At 42.5% G+C, this 24238-nt stretch overlaps 1 protein-coding gene across 1 annotated transcript in view; it reads right to left on the bottom strand.

Moving 5' to 3' along the window:
• ttyh2 (tweety family member 2) overlaps window positions 1-24238 on the bottom strand; it is a 122484-nt gene that overhangs the window by 35311 nt on the left and 62935 nt on the right. The window contains exons 4-5 of the mRNA XM_068004143.1: window positions 20198-20418; window positions 12377-12472 (exon numbers count right to left, since the gene is read on the bottom strand). Coding sequence (XP_067860244.1) covers window positions 12377-12472; window positions 20198-20418 — 317 coding nt within the window. The remainder of the gene's footprint in view (window positions 1-12376; window positions 12473-20197; window positions 20419-24238) is intronic.

The raw sequence follows: 24238 nt of genomic DNA, 5'->3' as shown, positions 1-24238 counted from the left end.
TTTTAAAGCAAACTGGGACTGTTTCCCACACTGGGGGAAACACTCCCAGTTCAAATGGACCTGTTGCAGCTGTCAGCCTGTGGCAGCTGCAAAGGTCCATTTGACAGGGGGGGCGGCGGTTGACCCTCACTCATTGCAGGAGGCCACTCTGTCACTTGGGACAAAGTTTGGCCTCCACCACCCTCCTCCTGACAATCAAAGTCACAAACTTGCACCAGGGTCCGGAGACATGTACCTACCTTGTGGACTCCCTCAGATGTACATCTTCCAGATGGGGGCCGCCATAGCTGCAGTCATGACCTCCTCGGAAGGCGAACAGCATCACCAGCCTCGCCGTCCACGCTGTCCACCTCTGACACGTGGAGCTCCACAACAGAGTGCTGTGACATATCCACCTGTACAGCGGGAGGGAGGGCTACCGCAGAGAGAGATGCGTCGCAGAGGGCACTACCCTTGCCACAGGGTCCACAGACCGAGGCTCAGCTTCCTGGACCTCTCTGAGCAGCAGTGCACACGGAGGCTCAGAGTCACTCGACATGTAGTCGTGGACATCTGCAGCCTCCTTCATGTCGAGCTGCTCCCGGCTGGCCCGAGCACCATCTTCTTACCTGTCGCTGTCAAAGTCACCACTGCCCTCAACAACTTCTCCTCCGCACCCTTCCAGGGTGCAACCGGGGACATCGCCGACGTCTCTCAGCCGTCTGCACAAAAGAGCCCTGCAAATACACCTACACCCACTCTGCAGTGACACAATGGGTGGCATCAGTTGTGGGTCTTCATTGTGATCCTCAGGAAAGGGCATTATTGCACAAACCAGACAAGATTCGCGAAGACATGGCAGTAGTGGTGCCAATATGTAATGTGAGTTGGTCAGAAATTCAATATAAGTAACAACCATGACAAACCCTCAAACACCCTTGTGCATCCCCTTCATGCTCACGACACGTTTGCCTTACGCTGCCTACTGCACATATGTGATGCATGCCCTGTGGCTGCAGCACAGGTAGTGGCAGGTTGAGTGAGGCTGACTGTGAAAGAGATGCACGAGAGGGTGAGTATGAGATAGAGCCATGAGATTGTATGAGGATTGGGTTGAGTGGTAGTGGTGGGATGAGTACTGGCGAGGTGGAGTAAGTGCAGGTAAGATGAGGACGAGGTTTGAGTGGGTGTGAGGGGTGATGTGACAGAGTAGTGTTGGCAGTGCAGAAGGAGATGTGGGGTGGGGGCGGTGATGTGGCAGATGGAATGCAGGGGAATGAGTAAGTGTACTCACTTCGGCTGACCTACTGAGGTTATTGGAGTGCCTCCTGCATTGTATGCAGGTGGGCGATATGTTGGTGGTGCAGGTGACCTCCTCTGCCACCTCGAGCCAGGCCTTCCTGGTGGCAGAGGCAGGCCGCTTCCTCCCGCCCGCCGGGGGGGGGGGGGAAGATCTCTGTCCTCCCCCTCCTCCTCACCCCATGTATTGATACCTGGAGTGAGGCATCATTAAACTGGGAGCAGCCTTCCCCCTGGGCTGCTCCATGCTGTAATTTTTTCTATTTGTTGCAGCATCTGTCAGTGGAGGACTGCCCCTTTAAATAGAGCTCCTCCAGCTGACAGATCTTACTGCGCATGCGCAGCCCGCCCGACACGCAGATCAGCAGTGGGGAACCCGGAGGACAAGGTAAGTGGATCCAATTGGGCTACGATCGCGCGGGTGGCTGACTGATTTCGCCGGGCGCGTGGATAGCCCCCCCGCCGAGAACCCGCAGCCCTGGTAACATCGGGCCCCTGATCTCTGCAGAGTTGGCAGTAAGGACATTGCAATTGGCTTCAGGGGGGAAAAAAAAAATCTATGAGGGCTCCTTTTCCTGATCACTATAGAGCTACACCTGCTGGAGGCACATGTTACCATTTGGGTTTTCTCCTTAAACTATTGCCTATTTCTGACAGCACAGAAGTAGTTTCCATAAACAGACGGTCTCCTATAAACTAAAATCTATTGTCTTATGCATGCCATGAGTGACGTAGCATGTCACAGGACTAATAATTACCCTTAGCCACAATATATTGCAGCAAAGACCACGTGGGATGTCCAAAAAGGGGTAAATACTACAATATGCCAAAAGGTGGTAAATCATCAAACCAATGAGTAAGGCTAAAACTATTTAGATTTGTTTACAAATCAGATTATACACAGAAACAAAACGGCACAGCAAGTTATCCAAGGTATAAATACTTGAGAAAACGACGATTGAATCAGGACACATGCGAATCAAAGTAAATTCTTTGGTACGTATTTCTCAAGCCGTTTGATCATCTGCCAGGCTTTTGGATGAAACAGACTTCCGGTGACTTCCCAATGTGATGGCTGTATGTGGGTACTGCAAAATACCTGCCCACCACACAAAGCCCATCTGTCCATTAGATTGAATTGAAATGGAACTGAAGCTCAGCAGGTTGGCTATTTATGCTAAACAAAGCCTGGCTGTGAACACAGGGGGCTAAATTATCTGACTTCCATTAATCTAAATTACTGAATTTTACATAGTCTCAAACCATGCTTCCAAGCTCTCTTCAAAATGACAAATAGCACAGGCCAGAGGTTTACCGAATAATATCTTTATTTACAATTAAATAGTTTAAAGCATAAAAATGGGCAAATATTATGGTGCAGTATAAAGAGTCCAAAATTGGTCAATTATCCTTCATAAAGATTTCCTTGGATGGAAGGTAAAAGGCTTAATTTGATGACCAAAGTTTTGTTTCTGAACAGAAAATTCAGCCATCTTCATCCTTAAATCTTAATTTTCCCATGAACAGGGAGTTTCGGTGATACCCTGTATGATTCAAACAACAACAAGTGAAATTGTGTTCCAAGGCACAGCAACACAGCAGCAGGGGATGGAGGCTCAGTTCCCGACTGCCCGCCTCTTTATGCCACTAAGCTCTAAACACTATGGCAAAAGTAGAAAAAACTCAAAGGCAAAGCCAGCTGGGCTGTTGTCATGCACTTGAGGAGCTTTTACTCTGAGCTCCAATAAACTCCTGTTTGGAGAGAGCAGCACAATACCAACCTCCTGGTGGCACTGCCTCCTTCCATTTATTTTTTCACCAAGCATCCATCGTCATAAGACACCGATTAGCAACATGGAGATGCATTTTCTGCGCACACTCTCAGACACAGCATAATAATATTGCAGGTCTCAGTTTTCATCTTAGTATTCGCATTTAGCAAATTTCAAGCTAGTGACAATATGACACCATTTATATCAGGCTGCAAGATGTACTAAACCAGCTCCATACATTCAGGAAACCAGAAGTAGGCAGTGGGTCCAATGACAGTTCACAAGAACCCTCAAAAAGGGATCAGAAGGAGGTCAGGTTCTTTACATCTCCAAAGTAGACGGTGAGAGAACTGAGCATTTGCCATTGACTGCATTATCGCAATGTGAAAGCATCTTTAGTGGCCTGTCAGAAGCAGCAATGTGTTAGCCCAGAGGGCTGCAGAATGAGCATGGTCCAGTGACGCAGAACAAGAGAAATTGGACGGTAAAAATCATGCTTTCCAACAAATTGAGTTTTCTTCTAAAAAGATGAATAAGTAATATACTTGTGTTCCAAAAGCTTTGCACAAAAAATGTTTTAAAATGTGTTGAAAAGCATAAGGCTGCTGTCATGATCAAGTATTCCTTCCCAAATGAAAATGGTGGCACTAAATTAGCCATCTGAATCTCTTCACACATGACTGCACCCCTACTATGTCTATGCTTTGCACACACAGTAATGGGATACCATTTAACAGTTGAGCTGTTTTGCAACAGTTCTAATTTAATGCTGATTTTGCTGAACACAACTACCCAACTTCAATTTCCTTTCCTAATGATTTCTTTGATCCTTAATTTAAACAGCAAAAGTAGTTAACAATTTTTTTGCGACTTATTAGCACTGCCCCTTGCTTATGGCCTGAAAAACAATTTAGTCAACATCATATTTTTATGTTGTGTTGCAACTGATGAATTTTGATGCAAAACTATATTTATTTTTAAAAAATCAAAAATGAAGGGGATTTTAAATTGCAAAAAGTCCTGGAGTTATTCATTTGAAGAGTCATCTTGTGGTAAAGGATGATCTTCAAAGGTTGCATTCAACCTCAAACTTCTGATTTGGAAAACTAATTTTAAAGATAGGGACGTGAGAGGATGACGTGGGGCAAGAGGAGAAATTCCACTCTGCACGCAATCATGACCAACTCTCGATGAGTACAGAGTTTAGTCATTTCAAAGCTAATTAGTGCATTTGAATGATTTTATGTTATTCTTTTTCTTTGTATTAAGAGGCAGGGATGTGAAGCCTGAAAGCCAACATGATGCAGAAGTCTGTCAGGCAAGCAAACTGCAGAGGAATACAGGGTTGATGCCAAGAAAACAATTCACAACACAAATAGTTTCAGCACAGCCCACAATTTCAGCTGACTTTCTTGCATTTCCATTATTTTCAAATGAGAAAATCTTGTATATTACAAATGTAAACTAGAATAAAATGAACACTTAAATTCTTGACTGTGATCATATACTGCAGCACACTCCAAATCTTTCCTGTTATATTAGTTATTAACTAAAACACTGGCAATTAGATTTTATAGCAGCTGCAATTGGTTAGACGTCAAGACAAGAAAACCAATAGCTATTACTGAGTGGGAACTGGCCCGGGTGGATGCCTGCAAGTGTAGCTAATGTATAGCAACAGCCCTTATGCTGGAAAATAGTGTAAAGAGAGAGACTGCTTTTCTAAGTGGCTCCTTTGAATGCATTAAAACTTAATTTCTGAATTAGACAAATATGAGGTAATTTGCAACCAAATTTTTCAGTCTCATGACAGGGTGGATGAGAAAGGGAGCCAACTCAGCCATTGACACAAATCTCCCAGAATCTGAACTAAAGCTGAATACAGCTCTAAAAAGTTCTGTCTGGCAGAGGGTCGTAATCTAAGCTACAATCATCATTATCCTTTTCAATGAAGGCAAAGAAATAAGATCATCTTGTATCTAGCACGATCTCCAAGCAAAATTAAGCTGATTCTGAAACAAGAAGTTCTTTTGAAGGGGACACACCCAAAACATCATGACCTGCATTTTTTTTCAATTTATTAATGCTGACTGGCCAGCTTTATATTTCTACCACTTCCTATTTTTATTTCAGATTTCCATCAACTTTTTTTTTAATTTATACTAAGCCGACTCTAGCTAGGGTCAGTGTCCCGCATAAAAGCAAGTTTCCTACTTGCATGGCATAATTTATAGCACAAGGCTTTTCGAAAAAAAGTTACATTTACAGGAAAACATGCGTCATACCATTGCCAAAATAAAACCCAGCACTGCCAATATAAAAAGTAAATAAATACTTCAATATAGAATTTAGCACCCTATTTTTGTTCTACATACAACACTAAAGTTAATGATAACTGGTAGAGCCAGTAAAGGAGACTAAAAGGGTAATTTCACAAAATGGTGCTCCTGGCATGGAGCCCTACCCCTTGGAAGTGCATACTGGGTGTGCACTCCCCATGATTTTACCCCGATTTCTAGTATTTCTACTATATTTCTCTTGTAATCTCTCATGACAGCAAATATTAGGTAAAATACAAAACTGACTTGCTATAATTATGTCATAGCATTTCATTCCAAAACAGATCGCATTTAAAAATATTATTTTTCAAGATTAAGAAAAGCTTACCAGCTCGTGACATCTAAAATAAAGTGTTTCGGTCCACAGCAATTAAAGGGATTGTCTTCATTCTTCACACTTTCATAGGAACACGAGTAGGCCATTCAGCCCCTCGTGCCTGCTCCGCCATTTGATAAGATCATGGCTGATCTGTGATCTAACTCCATATACCTGCCTTTGGCCCATATCCCTTAATTCCTTTGGTTGCCAAAAAGCTACCCATCTCACATTTAAATTTAGCAATTGAGCTAGTATCAACTGCCGTTTGCGGAAGAGAGTTCCAAACTTCTACAACCCTTTGTGTGTAGAAATGTTTTCTAATCTCGCTCCTGAAAGGTCTGGCTCTAATTTTTAAGACTGTGCCCCCTACTCCTAGATTCCCCAACCAGCGGAAATAGTTTCTCTCTATCCATCCTATCTGTTCCCCTTAATACCTTATAAACTTCGATCAGACCACCCCTTAACCTTCAAAACTCTAGAGAATACAATCCCAATTTGTGTAATCTCTCCTTGTAACTTAACACTTGAAGTCCGGGTATAATTCTGGTAAACCTACGCTGCACTCCCTCCAAGGCCAATATGTCCTTCCGAAGGTGCGGTGCCCAGAACTGCGCTCAGTACCCCAGGTGCAGTCTAACCAGGGTTTTGTATAGCTGCAGCATAACTTCTGCCCCCTTGTACTCTAGACCTCTAGATATAAAGGCCAACATTCCATTAGCCTTATTGATTATTTTCTGTACCTATTCATGACACTTCAATGATCTATGTAACTGAACCCCGAAGTCCCTTTGGACATCCACTGTTTATAAACTTTTTACCATTTAGAAAGTACCCTGTTCTATCCTTTTTTGATCCAAAGTGGATGACCTCACATTTGCCTACAATGAATTCCATTTGCCAAGTTTTGCCCATTCACCTAATCTATCAACATAGAATCATAGAATCATAGAATCATAGAAGTTACAACATGGAAACAGGCCCTTCGGCCCAACATGTCCATGTCGCCCAGTTTATACCACTAAGCTAGTCCCAATTGCCTGCACTTGGCCCATATCCCTCTATACCCATCTTACCCATGTAACTGTCCAAATGCTTTTTAAAAGACAAAATTGTTCCCGCCTCTACTACTGCCTCTGGCAGCTCGTTCCAGACACTCACCACCCTTTGAGTGAAAAAATTGCCCCTCTGGACCCTTTTGTATCTCTCCCCTCTCACCTTAAATCTATATCCCCTCGTTATAGACTCCCCTACCTTTGGGAAAATATTTTGACTATCTACCTTATCTATGCCCCTCATTATTTTATAGACTTCGATAAGATCACCCCTTAACCTCCTACTCTCCAGGGAAAAAAGTCCCAGTCTGTCTAACCTCTCCCTGTAAGTCAAACCATCAAGTCCCGGTAGCATCCTAGTAAATCTTTTCTGCACTCTTTCTAGTTTAATAATATCCTTTCTATAATAGGGTGACCAGAACTGTACACAGTACTCCAAGTGTGGCCTCACCAATGCCCTGTACAACTTCAACAAGACATCCCAACTCCTGCATTCAATGTTCTGACCAATGAAACCAAGCATGCCGAATGCTTTCTTCACCACCCTATCCACCTGTGACTCCACTTTCAAGGAGCTATGAATCTGTACTCCGAGATCTCTTTGTTCTATAACTCTCCCCAACGCCCTACCATTAACGGAGTAGGTCCTGGCCCGATTCGATCTACCAAAATGCATCACCTCACATTTATCTAAATTAAACTCCATCTGCCATTCATCGGCCCACTGGCCCAATTGATCAAGATCCCGTTGCAATCCTAGATAACCTTCTTCACTGTCCACAATGCCACCAATCTTGGTGTCATCTGCAAACTTACTAACCATGCCTCCTAAATTCTCATCCAAATCATTAATATAAATAACAAATAACAGCGGACCCAGCACCGATCCCTGAGGCACACCGCTGGACACAGGCATCCAGTTTGAAAAACAACCCTCTACAACCACCCTCTGTCTTCTGTCGTCAAGCCAATTTTGTATCCAATTGGCTACCTCACCTTGGATCCCATGAGATTTAACCTTATGTAACAACCTACCATGCGGTACCTTGTCAAATGCTTTGCTGAAGTCCATGTAGACCACGTCTACTGCACAGCCCTCATCTATCTTCTTGGTTACCCCTTCAAAAAACTCAATCAAATTCGTGAGACATGATTTTCCTCTCACAAAACCATGCTGACTGTTCCTAATTAGTCCCTGCCTCTCCAAATGCCCGTAGATCCTGTCCCTCAGAATACCCTCTAACAACTTACCCACTACAGATGTCAGGCTCACTGGTCTGTAGTTCCCAGGCTTTTCCCTGCCGCCCTTCTTAAACAAAGGCACAACATTTGCTACCCTCCAATCTTCAGGCACCTCACCTGTAGCGGTGGATGATTCAAATATCTCTGCGAGGGGACCCGCAATTTCCTCCCTAACCTCCCATAACGTCCTGGGATACATTTGATCAGGTCCCGGAGATTTATCTACCTTGATGCGCGTTAAGACTTCCAGCACCTCCCTCTCTGTAATATGTACACTCCTCAAGACATCACTATTTATTTCCCCAAGTTCCCTAACATCCATGCCTTTCTCAACCGTAAATACCGATGTGAAATATTCATTCAGGATCTCACCCATTTCTTGTGGTTCCGCACATAGATGACCTTGTTGATCCTTAAGAGGACCTACTCTCTCCCTAGTTACCCTTTTGCCCTTTATGTATTTGTAGAAGCTCTTTGGATTCACCTTTGCCTGATCTGCCAAAGCAATCTCATATCCCCTTTTTGCCCTCCTGATTTCTCTCTTAACTCTACTCCGGCAATCTCTATACTCTTCAAGGGATCCACTTGATCCCAGCTGCCTATGCATGTCATATGCCTCCTTCTTCTTTTTGACTAGTGCCTCAATCTCCCGAGTCATCCAAGGTTCCCTACTTCTACCAGCCTTGCCCTTCACTTTATAAGGAATTACATCCCTTTGTAATTTTATGTTTTCATCTACACTGCTTACAATGCCACCAATCTTTGTGTCATCAGCAAACTTAGTTATGAGACTTTCTATTCCTTCATCTAAGTTGTTAATAAATATTGTGAATAATTGAGGCCCCAAGGCAGATCCCTGTGGGACTCTACTCGTCACATCCTGCCAATGTGAGTACCTACCCATTATCCCTACTCTCTGTCGCCTTTCGCTCAGCCAACTTCCTAACCAAGTCCGTACTTTTCCCACGATTCCATGGGCTTCTATCTTAGCTAACAGTCTCTTATGTGGGACTTTATCAAATGCCTTCTGGAAGTCCATATAAATAACATCTATTGACATTCCCCTGTCCACTACTTTAGTCACCTCTTCAAAAAATTCAATCAGGTTTGTCAAGTACAATCTACCTTTCACAAATCCATGCTGGCTTTCTCTGATTAACTGAAAATTCTCGAAGTGTTCAGTCACCCTATCCTTAATTATAGACTCCAGCATTTTCCCCACAACAGATATTAGGCTAACAGGTCTATAATTCCCTGGTTTCCCTCTCTCTCCTTTCTTAAAAAGCGGAGTGACATGTGCAATTTTCCAATCTAGAGGGACAGCTCCTGAATCTAGAGAACTTTGAAAGATTATAGTTAGGGCATCTGCAATCTGCTCACCTACTTCCTTTAAAGCCCTGGGATGGAAACCATCTGGTCCTGGGGATTTGTCACTCTTTAGTGCTATTATTTTCTTCATTACTGTTGCTTTACTTATATTAATTTTATCGAGTCCCTTTCCCCGATTCAATATTAGTTTTCTTGGGATTTCCGGCATGCTATCCTCTTTTTCTCCTGTAAATACTGATGCAAAGTAATTGTTCAACATGTCCGCCATTTCCCCATTGTCAACGACAATATCCCCACTTTCAGTTTTTAAGGGGCCAACACTGCTCCTGACCACCCTCTTTTTCCTAATATAACTATAAAAAGTTCTTCGTATTGGTTTTGATATCCCTTGCAAGTTTCTTTTCATACTCTCTTTTTGTAGCTCTTACTATCTGTTTTGTGACCCTTTGTTGATCTTTGTATCTTTCCCATTCGCCAGGATCTCTGCCTTTCCTTATGTCTTATACTGTCCCTTACCTCTTTAGTTGTCCATGGCTGTTTTTTTTGGCAAGTAGAGTTCTTGCCCCTCAGGGGTATAAACCGATTCTGTATCACGTTAAATGTTTCCCACTGATCATCAGTCGTTTTACCCATTAACAGATTTGCCCAGTTTACTGTGGACAGTCTCTGTCTCATCCCATTGAAGTCAGCCTTACCGATGTCTAGAATCTTAGCAGCTGATTCACTTTTTTCCCTTTCAAACACTACATTGAACTTGATCATGTTATGATCGCTATTGGATAGATGTTCACGCACAGTTAAGCTGTTAACTAAATCTGGTTCATTATTCATTACTAAATCTAGTACGGCTTGCCCCCTTGTTGCCTCCAGGACATACTGCTGTAGAAAACTATCCCAGACACACTCAAGAAATTCACTACCTTTCTGACAGTTGCTGGTCTGCTTTTCCCAATCTATGTGAAGGTTAAAGTCCCCCATTAAGGCCACTATGCCTTTCTTACACGCTTGTCTAATCTCTGCATTTATACAATCTAGCACTTCAGAGCTGCTGCCAGGGGTCCTATATACAACTCCCACTATAGTCTTAGATCCTTTCCTATTTCTCAATTCAACCCATAAGGTCTCTGTTGGCTGCTTACCCCTAGTTTTATCCTCCTTTATCATTGAAGTGATTTCATCTCCAATCACTAAGGCTACTCCTCCCACTCTTCCATTTTCCCTGTCTCTCCTGTAGACCTTATAACCCGGTATATTTAGTTCCCAATCCTGACCATCCTGCAGCCATGTCTCAGTTACAGCTATGTCATACCCTCCAATTTGAATTTGAACCTGTAGTTCATTTAATTTATTCTTTATACTCCGTGCATTTATTTATAGAACTCTTAGTTGGGCCACACACCCTAGCCTGACCTTCAGCTTTGATGCTGGGTTAATCGCTTTACACCTTCTAGTTTTCACTTTATCTGTAGTGCCTAGAGTACACTTTCTTTCTGCTGCTCTATGCTTTTCCCTTTCACTTGTTCTTGAACAACTGTTTGTACTATTTGTATTCTAAATTTCCCCTGGGTCTTCCCCTCTCTTGCTGCTCTCAACTCCCTTCTGACTCCCCACTCAGATTCCCATCCCCCTGCCACTCTAGTTTAAACCTTCCTCAACAGCACTGGCAAACACCCCCGCAAGGACATTGGTCCCGGTCCTGCTCGGTTGTAACCGGTCCCGCTTGTACAGGTCCCACCTTCTCCAGAACCGGTCCCAATGTCCCAGGAATCTAAATCCCTCCCTCCTACACCATCCCTGCAGCCACGCATTCATCTTGTTTCTATACTCACTAGCATGTGGCACTGGTAGTAATCCTGAGATCACTACCTTTGAGGTCCTGCTTTTTAATTTATCTCCTAACTCCTTAAATTCACCTTGCAGGACCTCATCCCTTTTTTTTTAAAACCTATGTCGTTGGTACCGATATGGACCACCGCTACTGGCTGTTCACCCTCCCCCTCCAGAATGCCCTACAGCCGCTCCATGACATCCTTGACCCTAGCACCAGGGAGGCAACATACCATCCTGGAGTCACATTTGCGGCCGCAGAAACACCTATCTGCTCCCCTTACAATTGAATCCCCTATCACGAGACCTACCACTCTTCTTCCTCCCCTCCTGTGCAGCAGAGCCACCCGTGGTGCCACGAACTTGGCTCTTGCTGCTTTCCCCTGATTAGCCATCTCCCCCAACAGTATCCATAATTCATTTCATAAATAAAACTTCTTAAATTAGTTTTCAATTATGACAAAGTAATTTGATATACCTGGTGAAAAGTAGTGCAGGGTTAAATGCCCATGAAATTGGCATTTAACTTAATCCAGGGCACGATGAATAAGATTGGCTAATTCAGCAGAGACTAGGGTAATTTTAACCCCAAGAAAGGGTGGGTTGGGGGTGGGTGGGAAGTTAAAAATAGTTGTTTTATGGGTCGTAACTGCAAAATTTTCTGACTTTGCATTCCCAGTAGGGAGCCTATACTTTTATGCGCCCACCTTAAAATGGGAGTGGAGCCGGGTTGCAGTCGTGACCCAAAAATAAACTATTTTAATTCCCACCCGACTCCAACCCACCCGTTCTTGGGGGTTAAAAATACACTCAAATCCAGCACCTTGCTAGGGTGTGTGGCTAAGCAACATTTTTTGCAGATGTATCCATCTAAAGTATTTCAGCTTAAAAAGATTGTTTGAGATGCTTCAACATATCTGTCTGGGGTCGTCTCAACTGCTGAAGTTGAGATGTCATTGAGAGTTCACCACCACAGTCCTACAGGCACCCTGTAAAACTGTGCAAGACTGCAGGTAGATGAAAAGAGGAGCTGTAGCTTCTCCATCTTTGAAATGAAGGCCCTGACAAGAAAGTATCAGTGTTAGCATGTTTGGAAGCTAAAGAGCTTTTTTTAAAAAAAAAGTTACCTTTCACCCAAACTTACTTTACGTTCCTTCATATGCATCGATCTACAACAGATTATGCATTCTATAACCCAATAATTAATATGATACTCACATCGTGAGAAGCCACCTGGATTGCTTGGCCAGACCAAGGAATGCCACCAGACAAATAATCAAGTCAATAATGAGGAGCAGAAGATATGACAGCCACCTAGAATGACAGTTACAGTGAGAAAGTCAAACAACGCATGAAGGTAAAATGCTTCAAATGAAACTCTTAAAAAGGTGAAACACTAACAATCTTTTCACATTCTTCATCATTATTGGGGGCCTCGTTAAATCTGTGTAAGAGATCTGTTCAAGCTTTACCAGTTAATCAGTTTTGGTGTTGCTGGAGGACACTGGAAGAACTCCTTGCCTTGGGATATTTTCTAGGAACCTGAACAGGCAGATGGGGCCTCAACCTAATGTCTCATCCAAAAGACTGTATCTCCAATAATGCAGCACTCCTTTAATACAACACTGAAATATTAGCCTACATTATATGTGCTGAAGTCCTGGCATGAGGTTTGAACCACAAATTTTTGTATCAGAGAGGAAAGTGCCACCACTGAGCCAAATTGACACTTCAATAGCATTACATTGATAATAATGGACTGCACCACTGCAGAGATGCTGCATACCTTCAGATCCAGCCTCTTGTGGAGATTTCATCTCAAGATTCTTTAGGACGATAAAGCAGCCCTTGAATATTTCAACAAGAGTCATATCTTAAATACTTTGGAGATGATTTTCATTATAATTATCCTGCCTTAGTGTACTGGTTCTTGTGAACGACAATATTTCCTCCATCCGTCTCAACTATACTCCTTCCACATCATCTGTTCACCTAATCTATCATAAACAAAAGGCATTCAGGCAGACTCAAATGAGCTCTCAGTGGATCTGAACCATGCATTAAACCCAGCTAAAATTCAGCGCCAACTGGGCAATGTCACTCAGCCTGCGATTTTGGAGATAATAGAATCATGACCCATGACCAAGTCACCATGCAAACTGTGCCACGAGAGCTACAGTAGCACCATTTCCTCCCACCCAAAATACTCAACTGCTCCCACAAACTTTCTTCCCCTTCTGCTCAATGAATCTCACTGTATCGTACAGTTACCTGTAGTGCCTTTCCACATTAAGGGAAGATACCAAGGCCTGGATGGAGAAATTTGTTAACAGGAAATGACTAGCACCGATTCCACCACCACAGACAAAGCTCCAGATGAGGGTCAGAACAAAGGTCGGTAGCATCGTAGTTCAGAGAATGTGAGTTCAAATCCCAACATTGCAGTTTCAGAATTTGAATTCAGTTTTTAAAATTTGGCAATAAAAATTGGTATCAGCAAAAGGTGACCTTGAAGCTGTTGGATTGTTGTAAAAATCCAACTGGTTCACTTTAGTGAAAGAAAGCTGCCATCCTTACCTGGTCTGACCTATATGTGACCCCAGTCCTACATCAACATGGCTCACTCTTAACTGGCCAAGCAATGCACTCAGTTTTATTAAAGTGGTACTAAGAACTGTAGAATTTCAACAAGGCAGCCCGCCACCACCTTCTCAAGGGCTACTAGGAATGGGCAAAAAAATGCCAGCCTGGTCAGCAATACCCACATCCTGAGAAGAAACAACCCATGCCAAAGTCCCAGCGGCCCATTCTGGAACGCAAGGAAGGACCCTGTGGAATAAGTCCACTGTGCCAGCAATGTCAGAACCGCCATCGAGTCTCCAATATTAAATCGAGGTGGAGTGAGGGCAAACTTAAACAAAAAAACAATTGATTGTGAACAGCATTAGAATTTGGGTTACTTCAAGGCACTTTTATAAACTTGTGCTCAACTTGAAAGTGGGTGCTTCCTGAAGTAATACTTCACCTTGTGCATCAAGTATCTAGGATGAATGGGTTACATTTTCAAATTGCCGCCTTAGTGGATAACTGACATTGCGGATCAGTTGCCCGTTATAAAATCCACCCGATATTTACTACCGCCCATTTCAATGTGTCCAAGCGTTATCATCGGTGTGTACATCGGAAATGGTGCTGGCTATACACCGTGACTTCCTGATCTTCTTGACATTGGCAGGATGCATCAACATGCTGACAGATCGTTTGGCTCCGGCTAAAACAAATTCATTTTTTATTAAGGGACAGAAATAATGCAGGATCGAAATGGATCAATGACCCAAATGAATAAAATAATAGAATACTTGATATATATATATTTTTTAAAATACAGTATTTTAAAACAGTTCCAAAAGAATAAAGGTCCTGAAGCTACAGCAGCACCCTGCAGTGTACTTGGACCACATAATTGCATACATACTTGAAAAGAAAAAATTTGCATGGCTCTGAGGCAAGAGTGGGGGTGCGGGACTAATTGGATAGCTTTTTCAAAGAGCCGGCACAGGTACGATGGGCTGAATGGCCTCCTTCTCCTTCTGTGTTGTACGATTCTATCAAAAGCTTTGTGAGAAAGATGCTTCACAAAATCCCCGCAACCTCTGCCCATATAGCAGTACGAGGAGAAAGGAACTGAACAACATATGCAGCTAATCCCATCTCTCTCTCTTCCCTTTGATCCAGGCTTGTACTAGGGAAGGTAGCCAGATTTTGTCCATAATTGATCGAAATAGTCAATCAAAATAGCTTTCAACACCACAAACTGTAGGAACAGGTTGTTAAAACCCTACTGATGAAGCTTTGAGATAACAATGTACTGTACAGAAAGAACACAAACAACTGCCTGTTTGTCCTCCATGCTTTGTCTGACTCATTGCCAGATCAGCTGATGCAGGCAATCGTCTCCAACATCATCTTGTCAAGCGAGAAAACTTCCACAATACATGCTTCCCCAGAAATAGTTAAGACACATCAGAGAAGAAAATAAAAATCCAAAGTCACAGTATTTAAGCTTCATGGTTAATGGATGCAGTTATTCCCAAGCCAAATAGCATGTTTATTTCACCCCTTCTCCCAAGCAGAAAAACACAAGACAGTTCTCCCAGAATCACAGACAGCAATTTAAAAATTGTTACAATATTGGTAAACTATAAATTCCGAATAAAATAGAATATGGAGGTTATTCTAAACTGCAACACGATATATCTCAATTCCTGGCACAACAGACCCAATCATTCAGGAAGCAACATGATAATTTCATGATCCATAGGGTCCACGTAATGCTGAGCAGACCATCATACAGAACGACTGTACATCTGCATTTCTGAAAAGGATGGGGGAGGGAACAAAGAGGGCCAGTGAAGAGCTTTGAACCATAAAAGCAATAGGAATGTGCTCTGCAGTAGTTCAAAATCTCAATTTTGCCCTCGTTGTTGCTTGCTACTTTGTTTTTCAGACTGTGATGTTGCATCCAAAAATCTGCTGCTACACCATAAAGAATTGGTTGTTTCAAAAATTCTGATTTTCCTCAGCTGTGCACATTTCTGTAAATCTGTGATGTCAATTATCAAACAAATACTAAGAAATGATCCCAGGATTAGCAACAACAAAAAAATCCTTCCCAATACACAAATAGCATAGAATATAGAGGAAACAAAGTCACAATCTCAGCCAATCTTCTCTTCAAATACTTTTCTTTTCCCCGCAGGCATCATCGTCCCCATGGTTTCCTCCGTTATCAGATGGTCTGGCCGCAGACTGCTGTAAACTGCCATCAATTGCTCCATAATCATTCAGCAAGAAATGAAATGCAATCAGCTCCTCACGTTCTGCTCACTTCTCCAACACTTTCCTTTCTTGTAACCACCCCCGATCACCACCCCCCCCCACCCAAAAGGGCCATTTTACAACTCAGTGGTACAAGCTAATGATCGACTTCACCCACTCCAGTGCAATTGAACGCATGCGGCAAGCAGCCTAAGAAAAATCAGACTTGCAATCCTGAATAGGAGTCAAACTCTAACCACTTAGATCATTTACTTACACTATTCTTCAGGTAAATATAAAAGAATTCAGTGGAAGAAAAAGCAGTTGAATTGCATGTAAACATTTCCATTTAAATTCTATCTCGGTGTTAGTTCTTTCGCTACCCCCCACCTTCCCCCCACCATTCCCAGTCCGGCCCCAATTGACTGAAATGCATTACTTCCAACCTAATAACTCTATTGAGATTTGAACAAAATTAAAGGTCATCTAAAACAAAAGTACTTGGAACTGCTGATGCTAGCTTAGCACGGCTGCTCATACTAATCATTTGGCTACAGCTAGGATACCAATTCGTTGGATTTCCACACAAACACATTTAATGACATAAACTCAAAGAAGGTAATGCATTATGTTTGGAGAATATGGCAGCACTTAATAGAACAAATGATTTTTAAACTGAAAAGATTTGATTCCAAGTAATTTGTTGAATGATAGCCCCAATACCCACATTTCACCTCCTTCACAACAAATCTACCACAGGAACTTTTAAAATACACGAACCTGCACAAAATCTTCAAACCATTTTCTGGAAGCTACCTTCCAATATGAAAAGAACATTTTTCAGGTCACAATATGAAATATGCCAAAGCATATCTGACCTTTCCACCTCTTCCAATAATCATGGGGGAAGGCAGTACCTATATGACAGGACATAATGTCCTGCCACACCATCTCAACTTGCTACCTTTATTCAAAACAGTTGGATTGATTGATGAAGGAAAAGAGATGTAGGAACAGAGTGGGTAAATGTGATTAGGACTATTTGCTTGCATGGAGGGTAAACACCAACACTGACTGGTTGGGCCGAATGGCCTGTTTCTATTTTGTAACTTATGGAGTTTGGTGAGAAGTCTACACCTCAACGAGTACCTTGGGCATGTCTACGCCTCCACACTGTTGCAGAACAAGCACTTACTACAAGTGGATTCAAGGCTAGATATCAAATGGGCATTATCAAAACTGGCAAATTGCTTCATAAAGTTAAAATCATGACCAGCTAGCTAGCAAATTCCACATACCCAAAATGACTACCTGATACATCCAGAATCCCACCATAGTCGATCTGATGCAAATAGATAACTCCTGAAGTGATCTTCTGGAGCCTGGAACAGCTCCAGAGGCACTTCTCCTCTCTACTCCACATTCATCTCCATGACAACAAACAACACTGAAGGTTTGCTTCTTCCCCCCCCTCCAACAGAGGACTTGGTGAGGGGGTGGTGGTGGGGGGGGGGGGGGGGGAACTAGTTACCTTACCTCCATCTACTGCAGAATATGAAATCAAATTTTACATGTACACCTCAATCCACTCAGAATCTGTAACATACCACTCCACTAGGTGCGTGCTGAAAGAATGTGGTCAAAAGGAGACATTATTCGACAACTTCTGATGATGTCACCGCTTCCAACTTTCTGAATAGAATGACTAGAGGTAACAAGAGCCATAGGGGATAATTATAACTTTTGCCGATAGTGTAAAACATGTGGTATCAGATCGACTGCTCGTTATTTTCGTTGTTTTTCGGACTGAAGGGAGGTGTACAGTGGTGTTCCCCAGGGGTCAGTGCTGGGACCACTGCTTTTCTTGATATATATTAATGACTTGGACTTGGGTGTACATGGCACAATTTCAAAATTTTCAGATGACACAAAACTTGGAAGGGTAGTAAACAATGAGGAGGATAGTGATAGACTTCAAGAGGATATAGACAGGCTGGTGGCATGGGCGGACATGTGGCAGATGAAATTTAATGCAGAAAAATGTGAAGTAATACAATTCGGTAGGAAGAACGAGGAGAGGCAATATAAACTAGAGAGCACAACTCTAAAAGGGGTACAGGAACAGAGAGATCTCGGGGTATACGGGCACAAATCGTTGAAGGTGGCAGAGCAGGTTGAGAAAGCGATTAAAAAAGCATACGGGATCCTGGGCTTTATAAATAGAGGCATAGAGAACAAAAGTATGGAAGTCATGATGATCCTTTATAAAACACTGGTTCGGCCACAATTGGAGTAGTGTGTCCAGTTCTGGGCACCGCACACTTTCGGAAAGATGTGAAAGCCTTAGAGAGGGTGCAGAAGAGATTTACGAGAATGATTCTGGGGATGAGAGACTTCAGTTACGCGGATAGACTGGAGAAGCTGGGGTTGTTCTCCTTGGAACAGAGATGGATGCGAGGAGATTTGATAGAGGTATTCAAAATCATGAAGGGACTAGACAGAGTAGATAGAGAGAAACTGTTCCCATTGGCAGAAGGGTCAAGGACCAGAGGACATAGATTTAAGGTGATTGGCAAAAGAACCAAAGGTGACAGGAGGGAAAACGTTTTTACACAGCGAGTGGTTAGGATCTGGAATGCACTGCCCGAGGGGGTGGTGGAGGCAGATTCAATCACGGCCTTCAAAAGGGAACTGGATAAGTTCCTGAAAGGAAAAAATTTGCAGGGCTACGGGGATAAGGCGGGGGAGTGGGACTAGCTGGATTGCTCTTCCATACAGCCGGCGTGGATTCGATGGCCTCCTTCCGTGCTGTAACCTTTCTACGGTTCTACAATTCTATGATTATACACCTCTCGCAATTTTCCTTTCCATTCACCCCAGGAAGTCTCACTATCCTCTCAGGCTAGAGCACCTGCTTGTTTAGTCTTTAGCCCACCCATAGAACAGAAACTCACATGCCAAGTACGTCAAACCCCGACCGTGCCCTTCCCACTGAAAATGTGGTCAAAATACCTGTGGAACTAATGGCATTCCAAATAAATGAGAGACTGCATCCAGAGCTGGAAAAGTAACAAAAATGTAGGAGGACCCTTACTGCGCTTTTACTCACCATCCCTTCTCTCATTTACTTCCCCACCCTAGGCATGCAGAGAGTGAAAGAACCACCAGTCCCCCCCCCCCTCCCACCCCCAGCTTCCGTACCTACCCAAACAGAACAGTGGATTCAAACTAATGCCCATGCCCTGCACGATGCTCCAATTCGGTTTTCCTGTGCTGCCATCCCACTTATACATACTATCTAAATGTACTGTATGTACCTCTTATACATTGTTGAATGAGTGCCATGTGACATTATATGGATCACAATTCATATACTACATTTACAGCAGCAAGGGGAGAGGAAAAAAGAAATATGAGCAAGTTCTAAGTGAGCGCTAAGGCCAGTTAAGGAAGAGAGGCTGGTCACAGAAGAGAAAGGTTGGGAAGTGAATGGGAGGCAAGGGCTGAGGCTTTCCAGGGAATGTAGCTCCAGAAGAGACGATGTCAGGTGGGAAGGAATGCATGTGACAGCAACAGAAGACCTAGCAAATGAGCATAGTTAAATCAGATTGTATTATTTTGCAACACAACCTAACTCTATACATCAAACCTAGTTGAGAATTCAATTACACCCCTCTCATCTAAACAGTTACACACCCTAAACTGATCAATTCCCTTTTACTTTTCTTTAATGAAACAAATGTTGCACAAATGACCGAGTGCAGGAAGACAATGATTATGCAAGTACTGTTGAATAAATATAAGTCAATGTTATCTATGTGGCATTCTGTTAGCCTAAATTGACCTATTGATCTGTATTTCATGTCCACAAAAATATTGAACTCATGGGCGGCATATCGACGAGTGGAGTTTATTTAAAAGGTCACAAAGCTGTACTATTGCATCATGGATGGACTGTTTTAATAGCATGAACAGTGCCGATGCTGCATAACTACCACTATTCAAACTACAGGAAACCTGAAGAACAATTTTCTTCCATAGCCAGAGTACATGATAGCCATTACCCAATGCACTGAACTAATAGTCTTTATTAATTTAATCTGTAGCTTCCATATGAAGCTAATCCAATACGATGACTTAATCAGAAATAACTGTGGTTCATAAAAAATCTTGATAGTGTTAGTTTATTTCAGTGTGATTAATATCCATGCCAGTCCTTACCTGTAATATTCAATGTAGTTGATATTATCAGCTATTCCTGCCACATTCAAATTTATATCATGCCATGTTGGGAGGCCAGAGAGCTGCGAAATGATTTTATCAGCCATCTGCTGCATGAACTTCAGTGTCTGAATAAACTCCCCTCTTTGTGCAAAGATCTCATCGAGCCTTGCTATATGTTGCTTCAGACCGACATTCATATTACTCATCGTCCCAGAGACCTAAACAAAAAATCAGATGCAGTCTTAAGAAATTTTTTAAATTAATTACTCCAGCTCTTCAGCTAAAACAAATTGGTGCAATCACATTTTCAGCCCAATTTACTTCAACAGATGATTCTTAAGCAGGTGGAGGACAATCAGATTACATTCTTTCACCTTGGGGACCCAGCCTGACAGATGGCACGAGGGTCTTCTTGCAGATAGACATTTAGTCTCAATCAAAATTAGAGCAGTCTCACCTCGGGTCTCACTGGATATGGGTGCACGGTACAGCAATCTTACAAAGAGATTAAATCAATCAGTAGATGGATGTAAAAGGCTGAAATTAGCAGCCAAGATGTATTCAGTTATTATTTTGCCTCTGAAATTCAAACAACTTTCAAAAGTGGCCTAATTAAAATTTCTTTGAAAAAACACACAATTCAGATCTATAAAGGCAAGTTTTCACTAACTTCAGGTAAGACTTTTGACCCACTGCTGTTAATTTCAGCATTTTTTGCACCAATTGGTGAAATACATATTTTAAATCATTAAAAATCCAACTAACAGATTTTTCAATGTGTTACATTCTTGGGTTTAACTCAGATATTTCACTTATCAATTGGGATACAAAGGGAGTAAATCGAGAAAAGGAAATGGAATTCCTAAAATATGTACAGGACTCCTTCCCCAAGCAATACGTTAGCAGGCTTACAAGGGCAAAGGTGTTCCTAGGTCTGGTTATGAATAATGAAATAGATTAGGTAGACAAGCTAAATGTAGGTGAGTACTTAGGGAGTCGTGACCATAATATAATATGATTTCGGATACAACTAGAAAGGGGAAAAGTCAGTGCAAAAACTGGAACAGCAGGTTGGATTAGAGTAGTTTATAGAAACATGAAAAGCAACCTAGTTGAGGTGAGGTGGAAGAAGAAATTGGCACACAGGACTGCAGAGCAACAGTGGGATTTTTTTTAAAAGAGGTACAGAAAAAATATATTCCGTTAAAAAGGAAACTATTAATACTTTTAAGCCGCCAAAGATAATAAAGAAGTTAAAAACCAATTAAAATTGAAGAGCGTCTATAAGAACTCTAAAAATACTGAAAACACTAAAAGGAGATTATGAGAAAATAAAAGAAGATATGAGCAGGCTAAGGTAGGCTAAGAGGGATAAAAAAAAAATCAACAGCCTTCAAAAGTAACAGTATTTTTCATGTACATCTGTAAAATGAGAATTGTTAAATGGCAGTTGGAACCCTGAGAAGAGAGGATTGTCAATTTGTAGAGGTGATCAAAAAAATGGCAGAGGTATTTAATAAGTACTTTACATCAGACTCTACTGAAGAGAAGGATATCAGGGATGAGGTGAATCCTGAAAGGGTGGAAAGCAAGATGAGCTATATTATTATGGATAAAAGAAAACTTTCAGATAAATTAGTTAGGCTAAAGGAACATAAAGCACCAGCACCTGATGGGATACATCCTAGGATCCTGAGGGAGGTGAGGCAGGAATTGCTGAGGCCCTAGAAATTATTTTTCAGGCGTCTTTTGGGTTTGGATGTGTGTCAGAGGACTGGATAGTGGCCAATGTGGTACCCAACTTTAAAAAGATCGAGCTAATCCAGATAGTTACAGGCTAGTTAGTTTATCATCTAAGGGAAAATTTTAGAATCTCCAGTTAAGGCTGAAATTGCCACGCATCTCGATAGAGAGAAAATAATTAGAAGTAACTAGCAATGGATTTGAAAAGGGACGATTGTGCTTGGCAAACCTCAGAATTCTATGAGGAGGTAACATACATGATTGATGGAGGCAATGGAGTGGATGTAGTGTACATGGACTTTAGGAAAGCACATGACTGGGTACCACAGGGGAGATTACTAGAGAAGGTTACGGTGTATGGATCTGGGGGGGTGGAAACTGGATTCAAAATTGGTTAGAAGAGAAAAAGCAGAAAGTAGGAGTTAAGGGCAGTTTTTCAAAGTGGTTGAAAGCGGGTGGGGCTGTTCTAGAGCCACTTCTGCTTACGATATTAATGACTGGGATATAGGCTTAGAGGGAGTGGTGCCAAAATTTGCAGATGATATCAAAATAGGAAGTACAGTTAATTCTTTAGAATACTTCAGAAAGGGACATTGATAAGATGGGAAAATGGGCTAAGAAGTGGCACATGGAATTCAATGTCAGTATGAGGTGATGCATTTGGTAAAGAAATAACAACCGTAATCATTTCTCATCCAATGTTCATGCATATAAACATCCAGCAGGGTCACTAAATAGAACAAGAATCCTGGCTAATCCTCCCCTCTCTAATCCAAGGATGCCAAGGTGAATTGCAATGTCCCCATCATCACTAGCTAAAATCAACTAATCCCGCACATATCAGGGCTCAGACTCAGGACCTTTTTGTTCTGTGTGTCTCAGCTGTTCATTGGATAAACTGAGCACATTAGGGAACTGAGCAATCAGGGAAGCATTCACACAATAGCTGAAAATAACCCAGGGTGTGAGATTATGGCTGTGGTACATTCTATTCAGGAAATTAAGTTTTTAAAATCAATTACACTACCTCCAATTTAGGAAGCAAAGTTTTTAAATCAATTACATCAGATGGGTGGTGGACTGCTGCCCTGTCCCTCATCCGCTTGATTAGCAGCTCAATTGCTCTTGCCCGGTTTCCCCATGGACAAGCCTCACTGGGGTATCGAACAGCTTAGCTGTTTTCGAACAAGACACTGGTACTATTGAGAGACTGTAACCATGGCTGTATTTAGTATTTGAGAGACCTAGAATAATTTCAGATGCTACTGGCAGTCTGTTGGGAGATTGGCAGGCTTTTTATTAATTCATTCTCGGAAAGTGAAAGTTATTGCCCATCTCCAGTTGCCCCGAGAAGGTGGTGGTGGGCCGTCTACTTGAATTACTTGAACTAGTTACTTGGTGGGGTAACCAAAAGCTTGGTCAAATTGGTGGGTTTTACAACAGGGCCTTAAAAGAGAGGGAGGTGGAGAGGCGGTGGGGTTTAGGAAGGGAATTCCAGAGTGTGGGGTCTAGATGGGTGACAGCATGTGTGCCAATGGTGGTCCGATGGATGAGGGAGAGTGGGAAGAAGGAGGGAGGCACAAGAGGCCAGAGTTGGAGGAAAAGAGACTTTGGGGGAGGGCTTACGTAAGTTACAGACATAGGGAAGAGCAATGCCATAAAGAAATTTATACATAAAGGTGAGAATTTTAAATTAGAAGCACTGGGGAAATGGGAGCCAATGTTGCTCAACAAGGACGGGGGTAAGGAAAGGATATGAGTTTTGGATGAGCTGAAATTTACAAAGGGTGCAGGATGGAAGGCTGGACAGAAAAGCATTGGAATAATAGAGGCTGGAACTAACAAAGGCATGGAGTTTTCAATGGCAGGCGCGGAGGCGATTTTTGTGATGGAGAGTATATGGAATCGGAAGTTCAGCTGGGGGTTAAATAGGACATTGAAATTGCACAGTCTGGTTCAGCCTGAGACAATAGCCAGGGAGTGGTGGAATCAGTAGCATGAAGTTTGTGGCGGGGGCAGAAGAAGATGGCTTAAGTCTTCCCGATGTTTAACTGGAGGAAGTTGCAGCTCATCCAAGACTGGATATCGGTCAAGCAGTCTTGAGGGTTGGTGGAGAGGTAGAGCTGGGCATCGTCAGGGTATATGTGCATGCTGACCCCATGTCTGCAGATGATGTCGCCAAGGGGCAGCATGTTGATGAGGAAGGGGGGGGCGGGGCAAGGATAAATCCTTGGGGGTTCCGGAGGTAACAGGGCAGGAGCAGAAAAAAAGCCATTACTGGAGGAGATGTTCTGG

The sequence above is a fragment of the Heptranchias perlo genome, chromosome 23 (genome assembly GCF_035084215.1).
Source record: "Heptranchias perlo isolate sHepPer1 chromosome 23, sHepPer1.hap1, whole genome shotgun sequence".
Taxonomy (NCBI): Eukaryota; Metazoa; Chordata; class Chondrichthyes; order Hexanchiformes; family Hexanchidae; genus Heptranchias; species Heptranchias perlo.
The sequence above is the reverse complement of the archived record's forward strand: the minus strand, read 5'-3'. Positions and strand labels throughout refer to the sequence as shown.